Here is an 11564-nt window from a genome sequence, read left to right on the forward strand (position 1 = left end):
TGGGGGAGTGGGGTAGGGCAAGATTAACATACAAGTTAATCTGAATCTTTATAACAGGCCTAATACAGTATAAGTCAATGAAAAGCAATCTAATCGTCAATGCATAGAGAGTTAATTAATCCTAACTTACGTAACTCCTATTTTAACTAACCAAATCAAACTTTTATTCTGTTTTCCTTAGCTTACCAAAACAATCACTGACACCCATTAAATCACGTGAACTGAGTAAACATTAATTAAATTGATTAGGAGTATCAAAATTATTCTCATATTTATGGAGGAGAGAGGAAAGGAAAGCACTGCTAAGGCATCCCCTGCTAGGGACATCTTTGCCATTGGCTTCTGGCTTAAATTTCAGATCTCAGCAGGTTAGAGTGGTCAGAAGTCTGTGGCCCTGGAGCCACAAGCTGGAGAGTTTCTCAGGTTTGGGCTAGATCACTGTGGTGTGAGGTTTCTAGCAAGGGCTTTGAATGTCCAACCTCTCCCCACCCCCACCCCCCACCCCCAACCTGCTTTGAGCTGACAGTTCTGTGCCTCTTGTGACCCAGGTTGTTATTTTGTCATTTCCGATAGCTTAAGGACAAAGGCCTAGGAGGAATCTGCTCTTCAGTTGCCTCTAATTGCTTTCCCTGCCACAAGTACCTCAGTTGAGAGGCCCTAAGTGGAGATATTTCCCTCTCCTGTTACCCTGGGGGAAGATGAGTGTGGCTGGGTAGGTCATCTTCCTGTCTCTGGGTCTCCACATGTGTGTGTGCTTAGTGCTTCAGGAATGGAGGGAAGAAGCATTAATAGGGAAAAGTTTCTAATCTATGGGATTAGGTAGCAAGTTTGGTTTTGATAGGAAAGCTGGAAGAGGGAGAAAAGAAGGATGGGTTTGTATATTTCCAAGCTGGCTCTAAGAGCCTGAGCAGAGAAGATAGACCACAGAACCAGGAGTAAGCAGACACTGGTGACGTGAGTAGGGGGAGAGGGTATGTTGGAATGCTCATCCTTCTGCCATCTCTTCTCTACCACGCCTGTCTGGAATCTAGATAGTGAACTACAAACAGATGCTGGGTTTGCAAGGCTAAAGATTCCTTAGGATTCACATGCCTGGGGTTGGTCTCAGGGAGGGAAGGCCAGTGGAGAACCCAAAGAGGCTCTCAGTTTGGACTTCAGAGTGACTGAGGCAAGCACCCCAGTGCTGTTTATGCTCTGAAGGCCTGCTCTCAATAAGCCTCGGATGCTGGTTGTCTAAAGCAGATGGACGCAGTTAAATCTTTGCAGCCTGCAAGGATCTTAACCTGCTCAATAGGGCCCCTCTTCTGTTTCCTTGAGGAGCACATGGCTATTCTGTGAAGACGCCAAAGCTTGCCTAGCCCTCACTACTCCTGCACTCCACAGTCTGTAAGCCAGAAACATTAGCTTTCCAGCAAGTCCCTAGTTCAGACCTAGCTTTCACTGTATTGCCTAATTCTCCCTGCCCAGTACTTTGCATCCATGTTTCTCACTGAGACAGGCCAAAAACCTTCTCTTCCTTTCCCCTTACAGTGCCAAGATCTGCTTTCCCAAACATCCTCTCCCCTGAGCCAAAATGATTCTTGCACCGGGAGGTCATCAGACCTACTGCTGCCCTTGGGGGACACAGGCAAAAGGCGACATGACAGCTGTCACGACACAGCTGCCCACGGCCGAGCTGAGCGCTTTAAGACACAGGTCAGGGTCTGGGGTCTCTGTGAACCTTTTTCCTTCCTCTCCCCAACTCAGGTCCTGCTTTTTGCTTGGACAAAATGTATCAGGAAGAGCATGTGGGGGATTCTCAGAGCAGCACAGTGACGTGTCTGTGTCACTCTCTCAGACCCAACCCCTCAACCTGTTCAAACTTCCTTAAAAAACAGTTGCCTTAGTGGCAGAGGTCTGCATGGCACTGTTGGGATGGGAAGTGTGGACTGGGGCATTACTTTCTATTTCAAGAAGCCCTCCTTATTATAACCATTTCCTCTGAGATTGAAGATGTGTTCAGTGTTAAGTGGAGAGGAGGGGAGGACTTCGGGAAGAGTTCACAGTGAACAGGTTTGATGGGTATTACTGGACCTTGAGTAGGAGCAGGGAGAAACCTCCCTCCAACTGAGTAACTGTCTTGGCAGGAGGATCCCCGGGAGGCCAAACTGACCCTTCGGCCCCCGAGCCTGGCTGCTCCTTATGCCCCTGTGCAGAGCTGGCAGCACCAACCAGAGAAGCTCATCTTCGAATCTTGTGGTTATGAAGCCAATGTGAGTGGTGTTCCCTGCCTTCCTTCAGACACATACCTGGGGGCAACCATAAGAGTGCCTGTTTGGAGAAGTGGCAGGTTGTGGATCTGGCCTCTTCTCTTCTATGGTCCCTATCCCATGCAGGCCAGACACCACTGCCCCCCATGGCTCCCTTTGCAGAGGGCAGAATAGGGAGAATGATAGGTAAGAGCTACCTGTGGAAGATGAAAGGGAGAGTATGATCAGAGATAAACTGTGAGGGAGCAGAAGAGAATGTGGTCAGAGTGCTGCCTATAGAGAGCAAGGAAAACACTGGCAGAGTCTGCTCTAGGTCTTGTGAAAGCCCTAACTCCCTTGTCTGTGACCAGGTTGCTGACCCGTGTCAATCTCAGCCAGACTAAATTAGTTGCCTGAAAGGTCAGAGATGTTTATGGCAGGATGAATAGGAGGGCTGAGTGAAGGGGCTTTTCACTGGGAAGAAATAGGATGGGGAGGGGAGATAACCACATAAATATGGCTGAGTACCCCCAGATAATGACTTCTGGAGTTCAGGTCTAGCCCGAGTTGTTTGTGAGGTAGCCCTAGGTTGGACAAGTGACACATGGAAAATGAAGGCCAGGACCTCTAGGCCCTACAAAGGAATCTTCAACCTGGGAAAGATGGGTCTGAGTTTGCACCCCCTCTCTAGGTCCCAGACTAATCTCTGTCCCTGTCATCATCATCTTCTTCACAGTATTTGGGCTCTATGCTGATTAAAGATCTTCGTGGGACAGAGTCTACACAGGATGCCTGTGCCAAAATGCGGGTAGGTTGGTAGTTTTTTGCCTGGACAAAAAGTAGCAGGAAGAGTATGTTTGTTGTAGGTGTGGCCGAAAGGGCAGGCCTGGCCTAGCCAGGAACAAATGGTCACAGGAGAAGCAGCTTGCACCACTGCCCCAGCTGCCCTCAACAGAAGCATTAGAGACAGCTCTGAGGCCTCGGCCATCAGAGTATGGGGGCAGCTGCTCTGCCTGCTCTGGGGCCCTGTCAGTGCTGGCTATTGGAGACTGAGGAAAAATCAGAAGCCTGTGGCATTCTGGGCATATCCCCAAAGAGGGGAATCACAGAGATTTATTTACCTGTTTCCTACAGAAATCAACTGAGCAGATGAAGAAGATCCCAACCATAATTCTTTCCATCACCTACAAAGGGGTTAAATTCATTGATGCTTCCAACAAGGTGAGTTTCAAGTAAGGGCTTCTGGGAGGTGTTGATCACTGCTGGGTTGGGGAATCTAAATCCTCCTAGACAGCCCCCCCACCCCCACCAAAACTGCTCATCCACCCACAGGAGTTTAATGCTTGAGAAATGGCTACATTACCCTCCTTCAAGGATTTTCTTTGTTCTTTAAGTTTTGTTGATAACTTTGGCTTTTACTCAGTCACTTCTGGATCTCTAGTCACCTTTCCAAGAACTAAACCTTCCCTGGTATAAAACAAACAAACATTTAAACAGAATCAGCTGCTCCAGTGACTATGCCCAATGTTGTAAGTAATGTCTTGCTCCTATTCTTTCTTTCCTGTCTGCTGAGAGGAAGAGATCTGACAAGTTACCTTTCATCACCAATATCCAAGTAAATATCAGGTCTTGTCTGCCCGCTAACACCGACTTCCTGCTCCATTTCCCTTGCCTGAGGACTTCAAGCAGCCTCCTGGGTGTGGGTTCCTTGACTTGTCTTTCCCAGATCTAGTCTATTATAGGCACTGTTACTATTCAGTTCAATTTAACCAGCATTTATTAGGCATCTTCTGTGTGCCAAGCACGATATGCTACCTACTGGAGGGACAGAGACAAAATTGAAAATGTCATTCCCTCAAGGACCTTACATTCTACATACAGAGTGACTTTGGTATAGGGGGGACTTAAAGGAGGCCCCTCTAGGAGATGGCACTGAAGCAGACTTTGAGATGGAGCAGTTCTGTAAGGCAGAGGTGAGGTGCCCCAACCAATACGCTGCTTTGTTTGGAATGAAGTGTGTGTTAAGGAGAGTAATGTGGAAAAGTCTGGAAAGATACATTAGAGACATCCTAATAAAGGTTTCAAGGGCCAAAGAGAGCTAGACAAATCTTCCTGGAGTACCAATTTCACCACCACTCCTCTCTTCAGAAACCTTCAGTAGCTCCCCATTGTCTGCAGGATAAAACTTAAGAGTTGTCAACTTGCTTGCAGTCCCTTCCATATCCCTCGGTCTACCCTCCAGCCTTCTTGCCCACCTCTACCTCAGTCTCTTTCCTGTCTTTGGAATACACAGTGTAGAGGAGAGGAGAGGGGAAGGAAAAAGAGAGGAGAGGAGAGGAGAGGAGAGGCGAGGGGAAGGAAGAAGAGAAGAGAGAGGAGAGACAAGAGAAGAAAGAGAAGAGGAGAAATTCCGGGAGATGACTAGTCTTGGAGTCAAGAACACAAACTGAGGGGCAGCTAGGTGGCGTAGTGGATAGAGCACCGGCCCTGAAGTCAGGGGGACCTGAGTTCAAATCCAGCCTCAGACCAAACACTTGACACTTACTAGCTGTGTGACCCTGGGCAGGTCACTTAACCCCAATTGCCTTAAAAAAAAAAAAAAAAAAAAAGAACACAAGCTGAAGCCCTGCTCTGCAGCTTGACAGCTACGTGACCCAAAGCCAGTCACTGACTTCTGTGCCCTGTTGTCTCATCTGTAAAATGGGGATGACGGTCCTTGCACTGCTTCCCATGGCTGCTGTGAGGGAAGCAAGTCCTCAGTAATCCTTAGAACACTGGAGAAGTAGGAATTATTTCCCTTACTTAGGCTGTTAAAAAATAACCCACCTAGCACTTTGTGTTTGCAGAGGACTTTCCATCATCTCATTGAAGATTCAGGCCAGCCTTTGAGGCAGGTCCCACAGCTTCATTCCTCATTTTATAGAAAAGGGACCCAAGGCCTGGGAAAGTGACATGCTTTGCCAGGAGTCCCAACAGCTAATATTCAGCATCACAGTTGCCATTCGAACAAAAGGATTTCCTGACCGCAAGTCCAGTATCATATCCCCATGTCATGCTGCCTCTTGGCCCCTGCTTGAAGGGTCCTCATCCTTCTGCTCTGCCTACTTAGCTCTTACTTCAAGGCTTCTCCTTGACTCCTGGAGCTCTCAGGGCTCTCCTCTTCTGAACTCCTCTAGCACTTCCTGTCACCAAGCTCATTTTGTCACTCACCCTGTCCTGCCTTTTATTGCCTCTCAATAGCTGTATCGTATGTGCTGTTTTTTATTGATGCTCCTTTTTTTACTTTACTGTAATTTCCAGTAACCTCTCTCCACACAACACAATATGTCAAAACAAATGTAGTCATTTCACATTGTATTGGAGGGGACCAGTTCTATTGGAAACATATTTAGTAAGTAATTACTTAGAGGATTATTGACTGGTATGGTTTATTCCCCCTTACCAGCCAAATATCCTGATTCACACTAGAAGTCTGAGACCTATATACCTGTCTAAAGGACTTCCAGAGAAAGTCAGAGTAGCTATCTGAAACTGCACATCTTTCACTAAGGAAATCAAATTAGATTATGTATCTACTAGAAAAAGGAAAACAAAGCTTCGTTTGTAGGGGTAAATCTTGGCAATTTAGTAACACACAACCTCAGGGACTCTAGAATAAGATGAGGGTGTTAGAATTTACAAAGAACCAAACAATTGCAAAATTATTAGATTAGCTTTGTTTCTGTAATGTTCCTAGACTAGTCTAGCCAATTGGAACATGGACGATTAATCTTGATTCTACAGCTGGTAGCTTGTTAGGAGCATAGTTATTTGAGCTGGCCTTTTATATTCCATTTTACTTATGAGTTTGAGATTCAGTCTTTCCTTCCCACCCCCACCCAGGGTATCTAGTATAATGCCAGGCATCCAGCAGATGCTCAGTGAATACTTGTAGAATGAATAAGTGGCCTTGGTGGGGTGATTACAATGACATCACTTCTACAGTAAACCCCAAAATAAATAAACATAGCAACTAAAGTCTGCCCAAGGGTTAAAGAGCAGCATATGGCTAAGACTGTGGAAGAACATGCTATTGTCTGAGGTTCCTGGATTTCCTTTTGGAATCCCCTCTCTTCCCTGTGGCTCTTCAGTGGACAGAGGGACTAAGAACTTCTGTGAAAGTTATATCCAGAGGAAAAGGGTTTGAGGGGCTGCTGTCATTAGATTGGGATGCCCAAAGCAAAAGCAAAAAGACCCATCCCTAGTGGTCTGGGTTCCCCTAAATCAGGAAGAGGCTAGAACTTCAGGTGAAATTCATACTCATATGTTACATGTGACCAGCCCAGAAAGCCTGGAGCCTGTTAGACCTTCTCCGAATAAAACATCTACCTGAGTCCTTGGGGAGGTTATGTGGGGAGGCCCTAGGGAAGAGGTTCTGGGTTTTCCAAACATTTCTGTCATCTGAGCACCATTGCCAGGCCTAGATCTGCTGAGAGAACACAGTTCCAAACCATCAGTTTGTCTTCTGTTGCCAGAGAAGTAGTAAAGTGGAAAGAATGCTAGATTTCAAGTCAGAAGATCTGAGTTTGAATCCTGGCTTTCTCAGGGCCCATTTGGCTCTGAATCTAAAATGCTATCCAATCACTGCTTGCCCCTGAAGAATAAATTCATGGAATCCTAGAGTGTCAAGCTAGAAGGGGCCCAAAATTCATCCAGTCCACCTTCTTATTGTGTAAAAGAAACTGAAGTCCAAACAGGAGAAGTGATGTGCCTCATACCAGTCAGCAAGTGAGCAATGGGAGTTGGACTAAGGTTTGGACTCCCAGTACTTCACTATTTCCATTTTTCCATTGCTAGAGGAAAGAACACCTTTGTGTTGGGGGAGATGTGCGTGCAGGTGCACACTCCTTGCCCCTTGCTGCTTCATGACAGTACATCTTGTTCCTTTATTCTTGATCTACTCCTTCGTGTCCTGTCTTGGAGCTGAGAAGACTGGCCTGAAGAAGGTTGTGAAGCTCATTGCAGTGAGGAAGGAAGAGATGGGACAGCTTCCCAGGCCAGTCCACTCAGGCCAGGGTATCGGGGAGGCCCATTAGGCCCAAGTGGGATCAGCCTCATACGCCCTTTGGAGCTTCCCTGCCTCAGCCCAGGATGGCAGCGTCAAGGGTCTTTTCTCCCATCAAAGACAGTGCTTCCTTTAACAAGCAAACAATTCCGTCTCCCCATGTGGGATCCTCATTTAAAGGCATAGGAACCCTTCTGTCACTTTCTTGATCCATCACAACTCAGCCTAAACTTTCCCTCCCTAAAGGTGTCTGTCTGTGTGAGTAAGTTAAGATCTCATCTCCTCAGGACCCATGACTGAGACAGAAATGCCCTTTTAAACTTTGGTACCCATTCCATCCTTGTTGAGGGTGCCAGTAAATCCATGGAAAGGGCAGATGTGGTCTAGGAAGAGAGGTTTTGATGAGGGGTAGACAAAGAAAGGGGGCAGTGACGAGAGAAAACCAAATTCCCCTGAGCCCCAGGGAGAGATGAATGTTCCTGAGGAAAGGCAGCAGGCAGCTCAGCCAGGCTTGTCACTTCCTTCTTGACAGAACATCATTGCAGAACACGAGATTCGGAACATCTCCTGTGCAGCCCAGGACCCCGAGGACCTCTGCACCTTTGCCTACATCACCAAGGACCTGCAGACTAGCCACCATTACTGCCATGTGTTCAGCACTGTGGATGTGGTGAGTGGGAGGGTGTGAAGAGCCAGAGTTCCTTAGTGGGATCATCAGGTGGGAAGCTGATAAATCCTCTCCTTGCCTTAGAATCATAGAATCTTAAAAGTTTAGAGCTATAGGAGAACTTGGAGCTCATCTCTCTGACCCCTTTGTTTTATGCACAGAAAAGTGCCATCATTTGTCTAGTCGTCCAGCAAAGTAATGGTGCACAGCTGGAGAAGAACCAGGTCTCCAAGTTCTCTTTCCTTTACACCAGGGTGTCTTTGGGGCACCATGTCTAGCTTGATGTGACCAAAGCTTAAGCCAGACCTTTGTCTGCAACTGCAGATTGCCTGTTGTCTGCCAACAGATCCAATTCTCTGCTCCAGAATACTCTTCTGAACTCTGGTGCTTTCCTTGGTTCTAGTGACATTTAATTAGGAATGAAATGTAATGCCTTGCAAAATTGACTATGCCCAGGGAAGGGAGAAAAATGGGAAGAATGAGTTAAACCAAGGAGAACTGGACCACATGGCTTCCCCCAAGGTCCTGGTACCCAATATTAGGGACCTGCTCATGCCAGGAGCTCTGAAGAGTTGCCTCTGTCCTGAATCCTGGGCTCTTTATTCTGTCTGTGCTGAGGTACTGTGGCTATTACACTTTCTCAAAAGCCTTGTGACTCCAAGGAGACCCAGAGATTTCTGGAATTGTGAAGCCACTAAGGACATCCAGGTTTCCTAAACCTTCGCTATCCTGTTCCTTAGCATCTAGATGCTACTCCTAGATGCTCCCTCCATGGAGAACTTTTCCATTCCAAAGTGTTCATGTGTTTGTATTGCTTGGTTCCCTCCCAGAACCTGACCTATGAGATCATCCTGACACTGGGACAGGCCTTCGAGGTGGCCTATCAGCTGGCCCTGCAGGCCCAGAAAGCCAAGCCAGGTGCGGCATCAGCAGCTGAGATGATAGAAACAAAAGCTTCCAAACCGGTGCCTAAGCCTCGAGTTGGCATGAGGAAATCTGCAGTATGTATGGCCTGGTTCCTGGGTTCCCTGGCTCTTGTCTGACCCTGGGAGGGGGTTCCTTTCCATGCACTACCCCATTCGCCTGGTCCTCAGTAGAAACTGCTATCTTAAGGGGACAGATGTCCTCGCCCTGAGAGGGCCACTGTCCCCTTGTCCAACAGTGGCTCGGGCAGTCTCTTACCAGCAGTGTGGGGCAGGATCAGCAGAGGAACTTCTCCCCGCTCCCCCCCATCGTTAATGTTGCCTCCTGTCTGTATCTGCTTTGCCTCCACCTCCCCAGGGGCCGCTGCCACCTGATAACCGCTGTTGTTACTGTCACACCTGCACTACCCACCGTCCTTCTTACCTACCGCTGCCGGCTGTTAGTCCCGGAGTCAAGGTCTTTACATTTCTTGCCACCTTGTGTCTCTTTTCCCCTCCTCCTGGAGCCTGTCATCACCTGTCTGTGCTGCAGCCTTTGTCTTTTGCTTTGCTGAGTGTTCACTGCTCCTTCGTTGCCACTGTTCTCAGGGAACGTCCCCTGGCTTCCAGGTCGGGTAGCTCCAGTCTAGATGGGCAGGGGTGCACTTTTGGCTGAGGGTCCACACCAAGTCCCCTGCTAGCAATGAGCTGCTCTAGCAGGTCTTTCTGCACTGCCTCCCCATCAAGCCCCCAAAAGTAGGGAGCATTTCCCTCTTGGATCTCCCTTCTGACTCAGGCCTCATCATTCAGGTGATAAGGTTACCAGCATGGCCCATGGGAGGTGATCTGAGGCTTATCCTGGTCTCCCTTCAGGCCTGGCCATGGCATGCAATTGCTCTGATGCTGTGCCTTCCCCTCTCTCGTTCTCCAGTTGGAACCGTCTGACATGGACCAAGATACCCAGTCTCATGCCAGTGTCTCCTGGGTAGTGGACCCAAAACCGGATTCCAAAAGGAGCCTCAGCACTAAGTATGAGACCACTATCTTCTAAAACCAACCCAGCCCCTGTCTCCACTAGTCTCACTGTGCCTTTACCATCTGATCTGTCTGCTGTTTTCAACTCTCTCCTTCCAGCTGCTGATGGTGAGCCCCCTACCCTCCCAGGGGCCTGCTCTCCTCCCTGGCAGCAGCACTAAGACACTGTACACTAACAACTTTTGTACCTTATACCACCAAACACTGTGAATTCTCCTCCCTTTGGCTGGGGACAGTGCAGTGGAGAGGGGGAGGTGCCTTCAAGGTGGGCACCAAGAGGGCTGAGGGGGCCTTTGAATGGATGGGCACTACAAATCCCTGGGGGATTGGCCTTAAAGCCAACTCAAAACAGTGATGGTAAAACGTCACCCTGGGCTCAGGCGCAGGACATGTGATCTGCTCTGGCCCATCCTTCCATCTGAGCCATGGCTGGGGACTATTGCCAAGAACTAACTAACTCACCTTTCTCAGCACTAACCACTGTGACTACCCGGTGTGCCAGGAAACCTACTCCCCATTCTAAATTCAAATCCTGCCTGCCAGCTCTACCCTATCACCTCTCTGATGCACGGTGCTGGACTCTTTGTCAGCTGACAGCCTACCCATGGCTTCCATGGTTTGGTATTGGGAGGACTGAGCTACTGCAGATGGCCAGAGGCAGGAGATGGAAAGGCATTAATACTGTTTGGTGGTTTGGACTGGTCAGAATTGCATTCTCTGTGTGTCCAGGCTGCATGCCAATTCTTCACATCTGTAGCTGACTCAGGAGGAGCTTTTGAAGGGTTGACCTCAGGGGTGACCAGAGCGTTAGGGATTTGATGGTATCATCTATAGGGTCTTGTGGCTTACTCCAGCAAGCAGGTTCCTTGCCTCATATAGTCTATAACAAATAGAATGGAGGCTCTATCTGTGTGGTCCATCATCCCTGTCAGTCCCATATTTATTAGAGTTCCAGAAGGTTAGGCAGCGCAAGCCTTGTGTTCCAAAGTCCGGGTCACTGAATGCAAGGCTCCCTTCTTGCAGGAGTGAGGAGTGAGGCCTGTACTCTTCCCATATGGTGCATAGTCATACTGTCTCAGAGAGGGGCTGCCATAAGCTAGGGGCTGGTACCCTGAGCTTTCTATGGTAACTGCCATCATTTCCCGAGGCATTAAGTCCGCTTCCTTCTCCATGATGTGAGAATTCAAAGATTAAGCATCGGCCTGAGCTTTGACCTCCCTTCTTCCAAGGCCTCTAGTGTGGTAGATGATAGAAGGCTGGACACCGTCATTTCCTATGAGTTCAAGAACCTTCAAAACCTTTAAGAACTGAGATGAGAAAGGAGATGAGTGTGCAGACAAGCAGAATCCCTCTGGTGTGGGAGAGCTAGCTTAGTTGGCAGCATATAGGAAGGAAGCCATTTCATTAGGAAATGGTTCAGATGTAATATGGTCCAGTAGGATACAGCAATTTTGGGGAGTTTCAATATAAGTTAATATCACCAGGGTAGGCCTCCCTGCCTGCCTGGTCCTTGTGCCTTTTAAGAGCAGATTCCCTGTACCTGAGCTGCTGGGCTTTCCCTCTATCAAGCAGCCCAGGGAGCCCTGGGGATTCTGAGAGGCACCTTCCCCTTAGACTTCAGTCCTCCTCTCTGTGCAATTTGCCTTTGGTTAACCCTTTCCCCTCCCCATTCTGTTTGCTTCTGCCAA

General features: G+C 48.2%; 1 protein-coding gene across 8 annotated transcripts in view; it reads left to right on the forward strand.

The window, feature by feature from the left end:
- ANKS1A (ankyrin repeat and sterile alpha motif domain containing 1A) overlaps positions 1-11564 on the forward strand; it is a 227921-nt gene that overhangs the window by 213424 nt on the left and 2933 nt on the right. For 4 of the 8 annotated variants that reach the window (XM_027876317.1, XM_027876319.1, XM_027876320.1 and 1 more), the window contains 8 exons: positions 1531-1695; positions 2127-2252; positions 2965-3036; positions 3363-3449; positions 7805-7942; positions 8770-8940; positions 9221-9319; positions 9773-11559. In XM_027876317.1, the coding sequence (XP_027732118.1) occupies positions 1531-1695; positions 2127-2252; positions 2965-3036; positions 3363-3449; positions 7805-7942; positions 8770-8940; positions 9221-9319; positions 9773-9892 (978 nt within the window). In that variant the 3' untranslated portion in view covers positions 9893-11559. Of the gene's footprint in view, positions 1-1530; positions 1696-2126; positions 2253-2964; positions 3037-3362; positions 3450-7804; positions 7943-8769; positions 8941-9220; positions 9320-9772; positions 11560-11564 lie in introns of those variants that run through there. The other 4 variants (XM_027876321.1, XM_027876322.1, XM_027876323.1 and 1 more) reach the window with 2 other exon arrangements.

Source organism: Vombatus ursinus, unplaced genomic scaffold (genome assembly GCF_900497805.2).
Source record: "Vombatus ursinus unplaced genomic scaffold, bare-nosed wombat genome assembly UNPS02014811.1, whole genome shotgun sequence".
Classification (NCBI taxonomy): Eukaryota; Metazoa; Chordata; class Mammalia; order Diprotodontia; family Vombatidae; genus Vombatus; species Vombatus ursinus.